We start from the raw sequence: 18,354 nt of genomic DNA, 5'->3' as shown, positions 1-18,354 counted from the left end.
TTCACTGCCTCTGTTAATTCATTAGAGACTAGCATTTTTGTGACCATTTGACCTGAAATATTTTTGGCCATGTCTGTTACTTTGTTAGAGAGTTTTCTTGTGCAACACATTCTATCATCTTTCTACAAAGGTGCAATTTCATTTTCCCTGTTATGAATGAAATATTGAAACTTGTTTTGTTTTAGGAAGGAAGCATAGATTTTCTAAGCTCGGACCACTCACCTGCACCACCAGATATGAAGTTGCTGGAAGAAGGTGATTTTTTGAAAGCATGGGGAGGGATTTCCTCTCTTCAGGTACCACTACACAAACTCAGGCTCATAAGCTTCCTGCAAGCATTGAATGCATGAATTCAGCCAGGCTATAACATCTAGACATTGAACAGCAGCATTAGCTTGTGTATTCGACAAAATTCAGTCAACCATAAAGTGCAGGTATGGTTTGTTGGGGTAGCCAAGATAATGTTATTGAGATTTGGTAAGTTCATTGATTGACTCATTTAGTGTGGGCAAGTTATATAAAACTCAACCATTCAAATACAATGCCTTTAAAAATGCCATACAAATGATAGAAAAAAAGTAGGTCAAGAATGCGAAAAAAACCTCTTAGAGGTGCACAAAACAGTGCAAATATGAATGAACTTTCAACCCTAGAACCAGATCTTGAATACCTACTTACTTGGCTTTAACCCATATTTATAGATATGAAATAGCCGAAGCCACCACTACAGAGACTTCAATGGGATCCTGGGGAATGGGTATTCAGAGATCCATTTGCAGAGATGCCTCAGGGTGTGCCCTTCTTTGGCTATACCACTAGGTTGGGGACAAGAATACAGATGAGCAGGATCAAAGTGGCACCAGCTGCAGCTGAGAGCATTGGATTATCCGGGGTATATCATAGCCTTTCCTTGTAGACCTCTAGAGGAGATTGGAGGACAGCTTTAGACCAAGAAAGATTTCTCTCTTTCTTTGGTTACTAGCACACAGGAGTTTAGTAAGTGGTAGATGGCTTGGCTATGATAGAGATTCTATTCCTTGCACTAGATGTGGGGAACATGAGGAGACTCAGAGGCATTGCATATGGGATTGCCCACAGGCTCATGAGGTCTGGAAGAGAGCCTTTAGGTGGTGTTTCATGGCACTACAGATTCTATGATTGCTACATGGGGAACAGTTGCATGGGTCACTAACAGAGGCCCAGCTTGTAGGTATGAGGATGAGCAGGGGTGTCAAGCTTATCTCATCTCGAGGAAGCTTGTGAGCAGGACTTCCATGCCAAATTTATCACAGATAGTATGGACTCAAGGGCACTGTCACAAATGGGAGCTCATAGCTAGCATTATTGCTTGGTACATATGGACAACCAAATATAGCTAGGCTATTGATTTTTTGGACATATCAACCACAAAGACTCTCTCCAGGATTTGGATAGAGATTGTGCATACTATTCCTGGGAGATGGGAGAGTACATGGCAGTCCAGAGACTGTGAGGACGAGGAGATGCTTTCTCAGGACATGGGATTCTAGCACCTTTTTCCTCTTCCAGACCCACATAATCTGGCATTATAGACCCCCCAACTGGCTATTCATGCAAGCTTTGTGATAGACTTCCCCTTGTTATATATTCTTGATATGGAAGTCCCTTACAAGGCTACTTTGTACTTGGCTTTTTGCCTGGGGACACTTTGTTCCAAGGTGCCTTAATAGAATTTTTACTTCTCTAAAAAAAAGGAAGGCCCAAGCCTGTTATTTAATTGGCCTTAGCCCATGGTCCCACATGGGCCTTATGTGTGCTAATAATTCTGCCCCCCTGAACCCTGTACGTGAATGCACAAATGGTCACAACACCAGATAATGTTTTCCCATAAAGGTCATGTTACTTGTGTGATACTTCCTCCCCTTCAAGAACTACTTTCATCCTCAAAAAACAGAACGTGGAAGGTTTTACTTTGAATTGGGAAACCTTTTCTGGAGGGTGCTTATACACTACCTAAGCACTCCTTCCCCTTTATGAAATAGTACTGCAAGGCCTTATTTCTTGTTCATCTAATATGAAATCCTTTAGGCTCATATGGAAGTGCTTTGTTATCAAAGAGTTCCACTATCTCATCCCTTAAGATGCGATCAGCTTCACTCAGCTTTGTGCTTTGCTTACTTACATCTAGAAAGTATTTGGCTGCCTGAACCTTCTTTTTTGCAATCCCAGTGCATCAAATGCTTTAGGCTAAAACCCATACATCAACATGAATGAATAATATCTAGCGGAAGAATGCTTGGGATTGTCATATGTAAACTCTACTATAGGTAAATACTCTCCCCAACTAGTTTGCCTTTTAGTTACATACGCACAAAGTATAGCCTCTAGAATTTGTTAAATACTCTCCCAAATTAGTTTTCCTTTTACTTACATATGCACAAAGCATAGCCTCTAGAATTTGTTAACCCTCAATTTGTTCACACATTTGTGGATGATCTAACATACTCGTGCTAATTTTAGTATCGAACCTCCTAAAACCAATGCTCCTAAAATGACTTCCACTCTCTATCTTGATCACAAACAATATTTGCCTGAAAGGCCATACAATCAATATTGGTTCTCTATGAACAAGCTAACCAATTTTGGACTTTTTGCATCAAATGAGGTTGGAATATACCAAACCATTTTGATTAATCTATCCACAATTACCCACACAAGCATATCCCCTCTGTACTAGATCATGTTAGTGGTACACATTTCATGGGCGTTAAGCTCTTTATTAGGCTTTGTATTGGGCACCTTTATGAGCAGTTGGACAGCCCATTTAGGGCTAGCTCATTTGTCTCACGTCTCACTTTGGGACCTATATATACTCCACTCTTCCATTCTTGTTTTATTGAATCATATCCACTTGGAGAGAGGAAGTGTAGAGCTACTACTGGTCACCACACATGTCATTCACCTATGTGGTTTGTATGGTACATCTCTTGTATTGTGTAAATGGATTCCATTGCCCATTTGTCCATTGTTTGAGTTCTCGTGTTCTCCTTTTGACTATTTGTTCTTCTTAGTGTCCAGTACTTGTACTTCTTTGGCTTTTGTTGCTCATTCTTATATGGTATCAAATGACCAATGTTGCTGGTTTCGGGTACTTTGTGCTACTGTTATTCAATGTTTTCAGGTCTGCAATCCTTGTGTTTTGCTATTCTAGGGCCTATTTGCTACTTGGCGGCCTGTCTACAAGCTGGCTGCCCTGATTGCTACTGTTTCAAAGTTGCTATAACCTGCGTTTGACTATCATGGAGCTGTCCTGACTTGCATTTTTCTCTTTCAGCCTGTTCCTCAATTTGATGCTGGAGGACCTGTTTTCCAGCCTCATCCTGCTGGTTATTCTGTGTTTTCAGCTGTTCTCATTCTGTTTGGGCTGTTTGTGACTTTGCCAAGGCTTCTTCAGCTGTCATCTACCTATCTTGACACTTACTAATCTTGATTTTAGTGGTTGGACTTCTACGTGCGGTAACATTTGTGTTTTTTTTGGGTTGATCTGATTATATGCACTTGTGTTTTGCATGTGTTTTTGTGTTTTTGTGTTTTGAGTTTTGCAGCTTGCATTTTGCATTTTGTATTTTCCACTATAAAGAATCTACAATGTTAGTGGTTGTGATAACTCACTCCACTCATATCACTTCTGCTCCTATCTAAGTTTTTTTTCTACTACTTATGTGTTTGTGAACTATGGAACTCTTGATTGTTTGGGTTGGTTAACCACAAGTAACCCGAATAAATCTTACTCTCTATTTTCTATCTTTATTTTGCATGTCATGAGAACATGTATTTTTAATGCTTAGCTTTGGCATTGTTAAGTTGTGCACATGTGAAATGCAAAGTTAGTTAAACAACAACGAGACCTTATTAACCCTAGTGATCAATGGGTGACATTAGCAAAAGTTGTAATAAGCTATGCTTGATAGGTGCTAGGTGGTACCTAGTATCAAAACTTGGCCTAGAACATTTAATTTTCCATTGGTGTCAATAGTGACACTAGGGAATTAGTATTAATTAATTAATGCCAATTCCAAGCTAATGAGTGCTCAAGATTACTTGGGTAATAAATTGACTTAGCCAATTTAATTGTTGGCCTGCCATATTATTTTTTTGAGCCATAAAAAGTTATTTAATAAATTTTTAAAATTAATATTTTAAAATTTAATTTAACAAAGTTGGATAATGCTGGAAATTGTTCCGGATGGCTGCCACTTGGCAAAACTTGCCCATATTGGTGGGAAGGATGTTTTTGAGGCTAGGGCAAGGGGGGAGAGAGAGAGAGAGAGGGCTGCCATTGCTGTTGTAATAGTTGTTAGGGCATTTTCAGCCAACAAATGCTCGGACCTTTTGAAGTTGTTGGCACCATTTGAATTCCCATCAGAGCTACCAATCAAAAGATACCCTTTCAATTGATTTTCTCTTTTGTCTACCACTTAGTCCTCAATAGTTCTAAATTGATTCTAGCTTGGGGCTGAAGAGAAATTGCAGAAATAGATGTTGAAACCCTAATTTATAGCAAAAATTAGGGTTTCCATAGCCATCTCAAGATCTTTGCCCAATTATTGATTGAAGATCCAATACTTGTGTCGTAGCTCAAGGAAAACGGATTTGTAGCTGAATCAAGGGGTAGCCCATTCATGATTTACTGTGGCCCGCATGCAAGAGATTGAGAACCCAATTTGGATTGTTGTACACTCAAAGGGGCAATTTGTGCCCAAACAGTGCTGGTCATTTATGAGAGCAAGTGTATTGAAGATTGAAGGAGATCAACTTATATCTAATTGTACTTTGCCCTTAAAGCAATACAAGATAAAGAAATACCACAAGGGGTACCAATCGGATATTGGTTGTCCAAGATTAAGTGGTAAAGTTTGTAATATCAGATTTGTATATTTAATGCTTGCTGTAATTAGTGCTTAATTAGGTTATTCACCACCTTATCTGAGAAAGAAGGTTGGTTTTAGATAGACCTTGGATTCCTTCGTCTTGTCATGGTGGATTTCATGGCAAAGAGGGATGGCCACATCTCCTACAACATGTCTAGGCAAGTCTAGATCTTTGCCTTCTAAGTTCTTATTACTATTGCAAGGGATGGACTTCTGTGGTCTCTTCTACAATGACACTTGTTCTTCTTCATAAGATATCCTTGCTATTAGGAATGTTTCTGTCCTGTAGTGATGGAGCGATACCCCTCGTGTGTTCGTGAGCCAAAGGAGAATGAACAATGAGGGTTTGGCATAGGGCATGCACACCTCACTCATGTTGTTGTGGATCCTACAGTGTGGTCTTCTACATGCATCACTCTATTTGGCAGCTAACAAATCTTCAAGCTACTATGCCTTGAAGTCCATGATGGGATGGTTTAACAAAGACTTGGTGATTGCTCCTAGTTAATTCCCACATGGAGGACCCCTTTTGCCAAAATGGCCAAAGTCAAGGATCCTAGATGTAAAGAAATACCCTAGCACAGAAACACAAATACATGCATACAACAAAGCATAAACTGAACAAAACATAGTTAGGATTAGGGTAACACAGAGACAATGAATATAGTGAAGATCATAAATAAATGAATCTATATAATACAATGCTCATGCAACAAACACAATATGCAATGAATGAATATTGTGCCCCAAACTCTCGTCTTGAAGACCAAGGCAAAGGTAATGAGCAAGAGAATGTGTAGTACTCGTGACAAATCCCGAAACGCAACAAGGCAGTCTTCAAAAAGTCAGACAGTAGGAACTGCAGCAAAGGTGATGCTTCATCAGTGTCAGATAGGCAATGGAGAGAGAGAACTACAAAACGCAGTCTAAGGAGGGTGGCAACAGCTTGGGCAGCACCTGGGAGAAGCAAATGCAGCTTTTTGGATGACATTGACGGTAGGGTGGCAGCTGCAGATGAAGATACAGCAGTGAAAGGTGGTCACTTGGTTGTTCGTCGGACATCAAACGCAATAGTGGAAGGTGTAGACTACATGGTGGAGACTGGAAACAAGTGTCGAATAGATGTAGAAAATGTCGGGTAGCCTCAGTTGAGTTGTCTTCCACAAATAGGGTGTGAGCACCGAAGCTAGAGCATCTAAAACCTACAAAAACAAGATTACTTGAATTGGAGGCATTCTATCTATTTATAGAAAGTTTGGGGCCTCCCAAATCAGGGTTGCATGTGGGACGTTGAAACTCTCTCAAACTGCTTCTGTTTAAAAGAATAGTTAACATTCACCAAGTGTAATTTTGGGGCTGTTTAATGAATGCTAATGGTAATTTAGCTCAACACTAGGTTCATCATGTGCTTTTTCAAGACTATGCATGAAGGGACTTTCTATCTATAGGCAGCCTAGCCCTCTCATTCATCACCCATCATTCTATCATTCAGTCGTCCCTCCTCTCATCCCCCTACTACCGTCTAACACCCAGGTCCCACACTGACACAGAGGTGCATGTTGGGGCTGACTTGCTGCCTTGTATCTTTCAGCCATCGGTCAGTTGGTTCCTTCTCTCTCGTGTTTCATTCAGTCTCCTCTCGGTGTTCACTTTCCTTCCCTCATGAACTCTCACATGGTATCGTTAACCTTGGTGGCAACTGCACTCTACAAAGAGGAGCATCTGTCCACTCTCCAGCCAGCTGGGCACCATCTTTCAAGTGCAGGCCTTGTTTCAAGTTTTCCTACGTAGCGCAGTCTGATTTCAGTCTCCGCAGGCTGCATTTTGTTCAAACTTTGCTTCCACCTGCCTGGATTTTGTGCATGGGAGGCTACCTTCCTTGTAGGCGGCTGTTTTCTCAGGCTCTGGACGAATTCTTTGACAGGCAGGGGACTTAATCTGTTGTGTTTCATACTAGGTGGCTGCTGTACCAGCCAGCCAACCTTCCAGTCTTGCTGGGCAGCAGGTTACACAGCCACGCAACCATCAAGGGCACCACTTTGCAGATGTTGACATCATCTGCTTCAGGCCTGGACACTGTTTCTGCATGGAAGACTCCTTTGAGCTGCTTGATCGACTCTAACCTGCTGACCAGGCTGTTTTCCTTTCTCTAGGACTTTATCAACCTGTGTTTTTACAGACCAGGCTCTCAGCCTAGCATCGTCTTGCCTTTCCAACCTTGGACAGTCCCCATCTCCACTGCTGCCCACCAGATTTTGCTGACCAGCAGACAAATGGACCCCAAACATGCAGAGGGCATCCCCTTCCAGTTTCTCTAAGGCAGTGCAGCATCTTTTTCTTGTGTTTTTCTGGAAGTTTCCTTGAAGGACATCTATGGCCAACAAGCATGATTGGGGGGATTGTGTGGATCGGGACCACCAGGACTGTCAAAGCTATGACCAAGGCCATGAAGATCAGCATTCACAGAGCCATGACCTTGAGGATCATCAGATGGAACGTGACTGCTGGGTTCCTTCTTGACCACCATCTTAGCATTCTCTCCCTTCTCAATCTTTCGAGGCTATCATCTCCGATTGGCAGTAATGGCACCCCCTATGTAGCTGCTTGTCCTACTCTCTGTACCGCAACCAAGAGGCTTCATGGGATGAACTACCCTGTATGGTTATGCAAAGTCAAGTGCATCCTTGACACTTTTAACTTTTGGGATTTTGTGACAGTCCCTATTCTCTGACCTACCGTGAATCCCCATTTTGGAGTGGCCTTAAACTTAGCAACTTTATGGGATCGACTAAATGCTAGATCCCACTCTTTTCTCTTGTTGAGCTATGCAAATTCTATGCTAATACATGCATGACCCATCCACACCACCACAGAAGTCTAGAGAGATTGACATCTCTCTACCAAATCTAGATATTTGGGTATCACATATCCCTTGAGTTCAGGCTATGGAAAGTTGAAACTATTTGTGTCATAGATTTGATTCTCTGATGAAGAATCACATCAACAAGATGGAGGAGATCTTGGATGAGCTTGTATCCCTTGGTAAGATCGTTCCTTCCAAATGTAGCAATGACACTTGTCTCATATCTTCCATCACCAAAATATGATGTGTTCTACACCAATCTCCTCATCTCTCGTACAAGGGACACTCTCACTTGGGAGGAGCTAGTCTTGATGGTACTTGAGTGGGATGCCCTTCATAGGGGGACAAATTTTGGTAGAGCCAATGCACATAGCTGTGCTTTTGCAATATCATCTCCAGGTAAAGGACAAGGCAAGCAAAAGAAAGGGAAGAAGTTCAAGAAATCAGAGTTATTTTCCAACTTTGGTACAAGTAAACGAGGGAAGTGCAAAGGAATGTAAAGGACAAGCCAAGCAAAAGAAAGGGAAGAAGTTCAAGAAATCCGAGTTATTTTCCAAATATGGTATAGGTAAACGAGGAAAGTGCAAGGATATCCGAAGTGTCCTCGCTATGAGAATACCTCGCATACTGAGGAGAAGTGCCAGAAGGAATACCCTCATCTTCATCAAAGAGCAAAGCATGGAGCTACATCATCGGAGCCTCCCTCTACTTGTGAGTCCATACTAGCTATTACATATGAGTCTGTGTTCCTTCACGTCCATGAGATGGAGGAGATTTCTTTGGCTATTTCGTCTTTTGAGAGGCCTTGGCTCATTGACAACATTGTTTCAAGTCATATAAATCGTCGAAGAAATTAGCTCCAAGATCTCCGTTTATCAAATGGTACAGCCATTGTTGTCACTCCAAAAAAATCTAGCTAGGAATGGGGAGGCCAAGTCTCTGACCCAACTAAGAGACAACAATGAGGAGCTATCAAAGGTGCCATAACTTGCAAAGAAACAACAAGGACCACGGGTCCAAGGGATGGGATTGCAAGCAGCAAGGGATGGTTGCTCGATGACAAAGGAAAGATGTCGCCGGATGAAAGAGAGGCCTAAAAAAATTGCAAACCTTGAAGAAGCTCCTCAAGATCTTGGGAATCCTCCTCTAAAACACAAAAGGTTGTGGGATGGGTGCACAATCGAGAATGAGCATCACAAAAGAAACCTTCGATGGGTCCTTTACAATGAAAGGGAAATGTAGCCTATATAGCCTCTCTCTTGCTAACTTGTCACAAGAATGGCTCCTAAAGTTAAGTCCTCAACAAAGACAACTTGCTCAGTAAAGACAACCCAGGTACAGAGCCTTGTAAGGCCATGAATTGAGAGGAGATGGAAGCCCAAATCCAAAACATTTAGGACTTCCAAAATGGAGTGTGATTGGACAGTCAAGCAATAGCGGCAAGATACCAATACTATAAATAGGGATTGATGAAACATCACCCCATTCAAGGCATCGTTGTTTTCGTTGGCTTATGGTGGCCTCCCATTGGATCAAGCTTTTACAGAGAGGGGGACTTACTAACTCCTCTCCTTGACTAGCATTCTTTATTGATGGACTTCATTGGCAATGTGACTCTTCTTGTCATCCTTAGATCCATTCCATCTTCTTTTACCTTTTGCCACATCTAGGATTTGAGAATAGGTGTTAGCAAACATGTTTCTTGTAGAGTCAATAATGGAGGGATGGATCAATAAGACGCCATTCAAATGCAAGGTATTCATTCGGAGAATGTTGATGGGGGGCCTCCAAAAATGTGTTTCCTACTTGTAGGAAATGTTTGAAATTTTTGCATGTTTCATAAAGATATGAAATGTCTAAATTGGAAATTCAAGAAAACAAGTGATCAAGGTAAAACAAAACATGGGTTGTTTAAAAGCTGAGTCTTTTGGGAGTGGCACTAGCACTGAGAATGAGGCTGATGAAAATGGATATGCAAATGAGGAGATGGATGTGGATTGAGATCTAAATGCTTATGATAATTGAGTCTTGAGTCTTGTGTAGAACTCAAGAACTATAGGATATCATTAGCATCTACACATGTTTACTTGCACTTCTCATGTGACATCAATTCATTTGATGTCTCATGGAGACAAAGTATGTTTAAGTTATTATTCGTCTATGCCCTTATGCTTCTTCTATATCTAAGGTCATGGTTAGTCATGGATGATGAGGGCTATGTAAATTGTAGGTCTATTGACTGCTCATCTACATTTTGTATACAATGATGAGTCATGTTCAATGTGTCTTGTGCTATGGAACTTGAAGTGTATTTATATGTCTATAGAATAGTAATAATTTTCATCTCAAATGAAGCACATTTCTTATGTTTTACGAAACTCATTTCTGAAATCCTTGGCAATTATGGTCTACTATATGCAGTCCATTGCTTTAGAGGCCTACTTTAGGCCATAGAAGGCCTTCCACAAGCGAAACACATGATTCTCATATCCTAAAACTATGACTCCCTCAAACTACTCTACATAAATGTCCTCCTGAATCTCCGTTTTCAAGAAAGCACTTTTAACATCCATCTAATTAATAGCCCACTTGTAATGGGATGCAAGAGCAAGTACCATGCTACCATAGTCAACACTCGAGCCACCAAGTTCTAAGTTCTTCAAGAGGTCAACGGGTGCATGGAGATCACCACATGAATCATACAAACATTTCTGGCAATGTCATTATAAGGTGTACAAGAACTACTAATTGAAGCCACAAAAAATGATCGAAAGCTAATGTTGTTAGGGGAACATTATGCTAGCCATGCTCAAACACCCAAAGGGCAATGTGAGGAGCTTCATCACGAAAATATGCAAGTTGATCGTAGGTTGCCATTCCAAAAACTTCTTTTGAAAGCACATGGATACCCATATAGAGGACCACGTGGACCAAATCATGCAAGGAGACAACCTAGCACACCCTTGCTTGCGCATCGTTAGTGTCCTACGTGCAACTTGATTGACTATCATTCCGAACTATGTCTACTTATGTTCAAATTGGTTCAAGCACAAGTCAGTAGGGTTTGTGCAGCATATAGAGTTGCTTAGAGAGGAGAGAGAGCAAAAGAGGCAATATTTGCACACATTGGCAAGTCTTCAACAAGCACAACAACACCCCCTCAGGCCTCAAGTCCATTATAGTCCCTTCCAAAGTGAAGACTAACTAAGTCAACTATATGACAATGACAATCAATTGTGCAATTCCAAATGGCTTGCATAGGGAATGGCTATTAGGGTAAAGCGGGCAGAACACCCCTGCTTACACCTTTAGGTTAAAGGTTCGATACTATATTGCTCCCCTCCAAACCTTCGTGATTCCTTGATGATATCTAGGCGTGATGGCTATAACCAACTCACAAAGCCACAAAATAGATGGTAAAAAGAATTCTGGCTTAAGTTGTTCTATTTGACCCAAGATTTTGCTGGGGATGGAAGATTTAGTATTGATGCAAGCAAACCCAATAAGCTAGGGTATGGCCTATGACAAGATACAATGCCATTACCCTATCTTTTCTCAATCAGTGGGAAAAGACACCACATGCAGATCAATGAGGATTGAGATGCTTCATCTATACCACACTTATGCCCACATCATCCCATAAGCTCACATATGTACAACATGCACGCGTATTTTCACATTAGAGACATCACTTGCCACTTGCTAGCCAACGTCGTGGTGAGGGTTGACCTTGCCAATCTTCATCATCACTCACAACATCATGCATAGGACATTGAAGGCTTGAGAATGAGGGTCAAGTCTAGATTGATAGGAGCACAGTTGGCAATCAAAGATCTAGAGGTGGTGGGTCCAAAGTAGATATGTGTGAAATAGCAAGCTCCATACATTCTAAACAAATGGGTTGTCAACTTGTATGGTCAACTTGAGACTCTTGGCTATGAGGTAGAAGACTCCATGCAATCTTTTCTACTTTATATGATAGCTATCTTGGATCATGTTCCAAAGTGTGATTGTGGGGCTAATGCATCAAGGCTCAAACTTTGACTCAATCAATTAGCTGTAAGCATAGGATTGCTTTGCGCTTATAGTAGAGAGTATCGTTTCCACCCAAGATTGGCTATTTGGCAACACTCTCCACCAAGATTGTCCACGTCCAGACCGATCAACCCTCCGATCCGTCCTATCTAGTATGACCTATTTGGAGGCATCCAATGGCTTCATTGTGCCAGTGAACTACACCCCGCCAAATTGGCCATTTGGCAACCGTTTTCTGTGCTTTTTGCTCCCATTTTCTCCAATAGCTCTCTCTCTTCTCTGCCACCTAGTCTCCTATTTTTTTGTGCTTTTTGCTCCCATTTTCTCCAATATCTCTCTCTTCTCTACCACCTAGTCTCCTCCAACAACTTTACTCTCTTCTCTCTCTCTCTCACACACACACACACACTCTCTCTCTCTCTCTCTCTCTCTCTCCCCTTGCCGAATACACTAGTGATGAATCCAACATTAAGTATAGACTTTAAATTATATGTAAAAAAAAATTCATCAAACATAGCTTCACACATAGGTTCAAGATTCATTAGTCCAATTAGTACTGTACTAGTATCAGACAATACTAATCAAACACCATGGGACGTGACAACCCTACACTCCACTAGATCAAAGAAGGAAAAGAAGACAAAGGGAATATGCTACTTTCGTTGCAAGGACATCTGCAAAAAAACTACAGAAAACTCAAAGAGGCTTTGAAGAAGACATGTGGCAAGGATAAGTATGGTGATGACGCTTCATCGGATTTTGATTCTACCATGACAACTCTCACATTTTGGACCTCTCACATGTTCGTAAGCCAAAGAGAGATATTGAGAGGTGGATGTGGGGTATTTCTACTTCACTCATGTATGATCTAGTGGAATATTGTGTATGGCTTTCTATATGCATCACATATTTAGTGGATTTGAAACTTTGGAGTTGATATGCCTTTAGGTCCATGATGGGATTTTCAAATAGCAAGTTGGTGTAGATGCTAGTTGGCTCTCAAATTAGACACTTTCTTAAGACAACTAAAGAAAGGGAATCCATAGTGCATGGTGAAGTTCTACAAGGATATGCAAGACTAGAAAAGAGTCTTTATTATTACCACTTTCTATATCTGGTATGGGTTATGATCAATATGAACTTAGGGGCTTCTTCTGAGGTGCATGTGCCATTTGCAAGTACGCCTAATGTTAGGGTATCCATGGTGTATTTGGTATCATGTATTATGTATTATGGTGTTGAGGGTTTTCTTTGGGCTATTGTGATATGTGACATGGTCAATATTCAAAGGATCATCTTTCGTGGTTGGTCATTCTTATGGCCTCTAGGTGGCCCCTCATTCTCCTACGTAGTATATGTGTGTGTGTCTCCTCTCTTGATTCACTTTTTTTAGAGAAAGAAAGTTATATTAACGTCTACAAAAGGCCAAATCAGCCTATGAGACCAAAATGTTGCATCTAAGAAGTTTGGGAATTTCATGTCCTAAATGCTCTAACCAACTAAATGGAGAAAAAACGCAGAACAATACATAGTCGATGAGTACAAAATGATATGGACAAGCTAGGTGTGGGGAATCAGGAGAGAGAGAGAGAGAGAGAGAGAGAGAGAGAGAGAGAGAGATTTGAACCATCCATATAGGTCAAAACACCTCACAATATTGTGTTCTATTTCATGCTTCTAGTATGGATTCGATCGCCCAATTCATCTTGAGCTTTTTTGTCTTTGTGATTTTTATTTCATGCTTTAATCTCTATTATTGCATATTCTCATGAAATAACACGTAAGGGGTTATTGTTGCTTATGGTTCCATTGTTCCTTGCACTAGAAAGTGGATTGACTTGAAACCAAGTATTGTATTGAAAGACACGGCTCTAACCACTTAGAATATATTTTGAGGAACCAATAACAAAATCAATGCCAGGAACAATGCTCTTTTGAGCATAGTGCACATAGAAGAATATTGCTTGGAATCACTATATTTAAATAGCATGAAGCAAATGCAATGTTGGAAGAGTATGGAAGCATGTTTCATTTGGTAGCAAATTTGATTGAAGCAAGATGATAATACAATAATTTTCATTCAACCAACATCCTCAAAAGTATAGAATAGAATACCTAGCAAAAGATTTCAAAATTTGAGTCAACCAGTTTTGTTTCTTTTATAAGTTCAATCTTCAATATTCTTGCATATTTCTGTCACAACTTTTTAGGAATGTGTCACATGACTAGCCCCTTACCCAAGCTTAGAATTTTCAAACTAAAATATTGTCTTGTCTTTTTTGTAAAAGAATTTAAGTTTTATAATCAACAATTTTTAACCAGAATACACAAGTCAATTTACCAAAAATAAGTTTGTTTTAAAAGGAAAAAATGGACTTCATTTGGTTTGAAATAGTATTTGTTATTTAGGCATATTATGTGTTACAAATGTGTCGTGCTAGCAACCTTTGAATAGCTTTTAACAATTGGTTAGCATTGTTTTCATAACTCATAAGCACCACTACGTTGTTTGTTCTCTTGCAATCAAGATGGTACTTCCTATAACATGGACATTTGGGAAAGAGAATGGTGTCTTGTTGGAACTTATTTCACAATGGTGGAGCTCAAAACCAGCTGCTTTTGCTGGCTTACATACAAAGGTAACAACTGATGTTCTAAGATATGGTTCAAAAGTTGAGTATAATTAGATCAATTTCACACCTTTCATAGTGATTGATTTGTTCACCATTTAATTCTTCTAATTATTTTTGTTGAAAACTCGTTTTTGTTAAGACTTGATCCATCTTTAGATGGCACATCTATGGCTTATTATTGCCATTTCACATGTACAATGCCATCAATGTGCACAATTATTTCAACCTTCAATCAAGTACATGTGTCTTGGAATGTTCATTTTGATTCAATTTTCATTTTCAAAATTGTAGGGATCCATAGATGTTGGCAAAGATGCTGATTTTGTGGTGTGGGATCCTGAAACATCCTTTCAAATTGATGATAATTTTATTATTCATCACAAGCACAAGGTAGGGACAAAACTCATGTTGTCTCTTGTTTGGAACATCTCTTTTTAAGTAAAATTTTACTTTTCTCTAATTATGCAAATTTCTTGTAAAACAGATTACACCGTATTCCGAGAGCACATTATTTGGTCGAGTTATAGCAACATTTGTTAGAGGCCAACTTGTATATAATGAAGGTCACCATACTTCTAAGTTGTGTGGTCATGCAATTCTAGCCGTTTAGTCTCATACATAATTATGAACATCAATGTAAAAAACATTGAACATGTACATCCTCTATGGAAATCTTCAAGTTGCAAAAGCCCAATTCTCATTGTGCACACATGTAGGTTGTGTTATTCTTGCTTAATGTTTTATTGAATTCAAAGAAAAACTAGATAAAATTTATTGATCGATAGAATTGTGACAAGTCAAAAAGATAGGCTTGTTGCCTTTAAGCAACTACTTATAAGCCACCTTAGAGTCTTAATTTCCCTTCCTCATGGTCCTTAAAGTTGTCAAAATCTCACTTGTCATTTTATTTGCACTTTTGATTATAATTCAAGAGGCAAGAACTATCTTGAATAAAACCAAGTTTCCATATTTCCGAATTGCTCATAACAAACTACAATGGAATCACATTATATATTTAGAAGGTTAATGTATTAGCATCATTATTGCATCTCTTGGCTTTCCAATCTATGGGAGAATCCAAGTCGTATTACCATTTGCTTATCACATACATGATATTTTGACCTACTTACATATCCAAAAAAGAGATTGAAATTCGATTCCTTTACTCCTCTCCAAAGTAAGCAAAACATGATATAGTGTTCAATTTCTTGATTCTATTTGTTATTGGAAGCCTTTTTATCTAAATCTTCCAAACAAAAATATTTTGCACGTTAGACTTAGTAGCTTTCTACACAAACAATTTTGCTTATCCAAACTTATGCTCAGGTCTTGGAAACTTCTTTTTCTAAAAGGTAGACTTTAGCCAAATGGGTATTCTCATTCCCATTAAAGATTGATGCTCTACACTACAAAAATAGAGGTTTACCTTTCTTAGAGAGTACGTACTTTCCAAGATGATCACTATGGTGGATGAAGAAAGTAAACTACCCTTACTTGTCATGATAATATTGGAATGCCAATCTTGCTCATTTACATCAACCCATAATGTAGAGCTCCACAAAGTCGGTAAAGGGTGTTCCTTTTTTGCCTTGGTATAGCATCTTAGTTTTCTAGGGTGTGTAATTTACAAGATGATCAACACATTAGATAAAGAGAGTAGGTTATCCTTCTTTTCATGATGGTATTGGAAGGCCAATTTGTTCTTTTGCATTCAATTGTAGCACAAAGCTCCAAAAGGTAGGTAAAGGCTACTAAATTTCTTACTTGAGATAGTATTTAGTTTCTTAGGGAAAGGGTTGGTGGAATTCAACTTAGTCATAATTTTGTAGGTTACACTTAACCAAGCTATCGAGAGCAAAGTAGGTTTTAATAAATATCTACTTTTAGATCAAATGATTCAAAAGAAGTGATGCGCATTGTTTTCCAATTGGGGTGGAGCCCAACACTCTTACATGTAACATAAAAATGATCCTTGTTTCTTCACATCCTTGTAGAATTTTATATCCTAAAGAGCTAATGTATATTTCCAATTCACTATGTTAATGAAATTGTCTTTTATTTTAAGTGCACTTCTATCGATCTTTGTTTTCCATGTTGGCAACATTCTTAAGCACGATAATATCCAACACTCTTTACATATTGTACCATTGATCCTACATTCTACACATTGTATCATCGATCCAAATTTCTACACATTCTCTTGCATGGTTTCAATCCAAAAAAAGAGAGTTTCAAATCCAAAAAATCCTAATAATTATTATGTACTTTCCAAGGTGGTAAAAGTGCATTGTATTCCAATCCCACTCTTATCAATTATTGCATTTAATTAGCATCATTATGAAAATTCTTGGCTCTATCCATATGCAAGCTAAGATGACAAAAAGATAGCTTGAAATTTAGTATCTAAGTCACAAGAAATGAGCTTTGACACAAAAGTGAATTGAAAACTGATGCCAAAGCCAAAAATATCTCAAGGCAATATTAAGTACAAAGGTGACAATTTTGTCGCCTTTTCAAGTTTTAGGTGATAAGTTCAATGTTTGATCAATTTGTGTTAAAATATTTATGTTTTCTCAGTAAAGATTATGCGTTTGATATTCTTAGTCATATTGCACATTGGAGGATGGGTATCTTGGGTAGATTTATGAAAAATTCAAAGAATGACAACTACAAGAAATGGAGTGCAAAGTATGGACAATTGTGTTGTTTGATGGAATTGGGCCAATTCAAATAGGAATTTATGATTTTTAGAATATTACAATTGTCTTAATGTCTCTTGAAATTCACAAAGGGACTCATATTAATTATCAATTATATTTAAAAATTGAGTGATTGCCTTTCTTTGACTTATGGCTATTTGTCTTTTCATTCAACTAACTTCTTTAAGGAGAAGCATATGCTTTTGATTTGAAGCTAGTTTTTTTTGTTACAAGAGGGTAAAGGGAGAGTACTAATCCATATATGATAGGTTATAGTTCCACAAATGTAATCATAGTTTATCTAGTTATAGGAGGTTAAGGGGATGTATTAATCACTTTAGGTAGAGATGGAATGTGGTAGAAGATGGGAATGTTGAGGAGATGGCGAGGATGATGATGTTATCGAAGAGAAAAGGGAGCTGTAGAGGTGGAGGAGGGAGAAGGAGATGACAATGTTGATGAGAAAATCTCTCTCCCTCTCCCTCTCCCTCTCCCTCTCTCTCAAGTGCAGTTCCAGGAACCTTGCACCCAGTTATGGCTCTTCAATACACTGGTCACATCCACACTACCCTATGGAGTACAAATATGGGGAACCAATCTTTGACCACCATCGTTAGCAGATTAGGTCGCACTTATGATTAGATGTAAGGCCCTAGTATACATGATATCTAGGATGATTAGATGTAAGGCCTCAGTTCCACATGAGATCATTAGAGGAGCTAAGCTAGCAACTACACCAATTGTGGTAGAGGCCCTCACCCACCGATCAGTCACATACAAACATAACCTATGGGACTTACCTAGACACATATATGCACAATTGGCTCTTGAGTCCTCCAGGCAACTTGCCATAGAGGGTGATACTTCATGCTGGTATACATAGATGCCAGCATGGCTTGATCTACATGGCTTTAGCATGGACAAGTTACCCCCTTCTTGTACTCCCTTGATGCATCATATCTCTTGATTTGAGCAGGTTAGAGATTTATAGGATCATCAGGATGGATCTCACCTAATTGGATATCAGGTGAACATGGTTGATGCCAGGGAAAGAGCTAGGGACAAAGATGGCTTTCTCCCACGATCATTTTCTCTGTACTACAAATGATGGATTTATTATTCGCCCAAGATACATGGACACCCAACTTTCCCATGGGATCAGATGTACTATTGGTGAGTTGCACTCCTCCTCACATCAACTAGACATTGAGGCT

General features: G+C 39.3%; 1 protein-coding gene across 1 annotated transcript in view; it reads left to right on the top strand.

The window, feature by feature from the left end:
• ALN (allantoinase) overlaps positions 1-15,289 on the top strand; it is a 170,887-nt gene extending 155,598 nt beyond the window's left edge. Inside the window, exons 12-15 of the mRNA XM_087668585.1 lie at positions 186-296; positions 14,337-14,447; positions 14,733-14,831; positions 14,926-15,289. Of these exons, the coding sequence (XP_087524711.1) occupies positions 186-296; positions 14,337-14,447; positions 14,733-14,831; positions 14,926-15,051 (447 nt within the window). The 3' untranslated portion in view covers positions 15,052-15,289. The remainder of the gene's footprint in view (positions 1-185; positions 297-14,336; positions 14,448-14,732; positions 14,832-14,925) is intronic.
• The last annotated feature ends 3,065 nt before the right edge of the window (positions 15,290-18,354 follow it).

The sequence above is a fragment of the Lygodium microphyllum genome, chromosome 26 (genome assembly GCF_053477565.2).
Source record: "Lygodium microphyllum isolate KBCC chromosome 26, Lygodium_microphyllum_v1.1.10, whole genome shotgun sequence".
NCBI classification, from domain to species: domain Eukaryota; kingdom Viridiplantae; phylum Streptophyta; class Polypodiopsida; order Schizaeales; family Lygodiaceae; genus Lygodium; species Lygodium microphyllum.
Note: the sequence above shows the minus strand (reverse complement) of the source record. Positions and strands in the feature narration are given on the sequence as shown.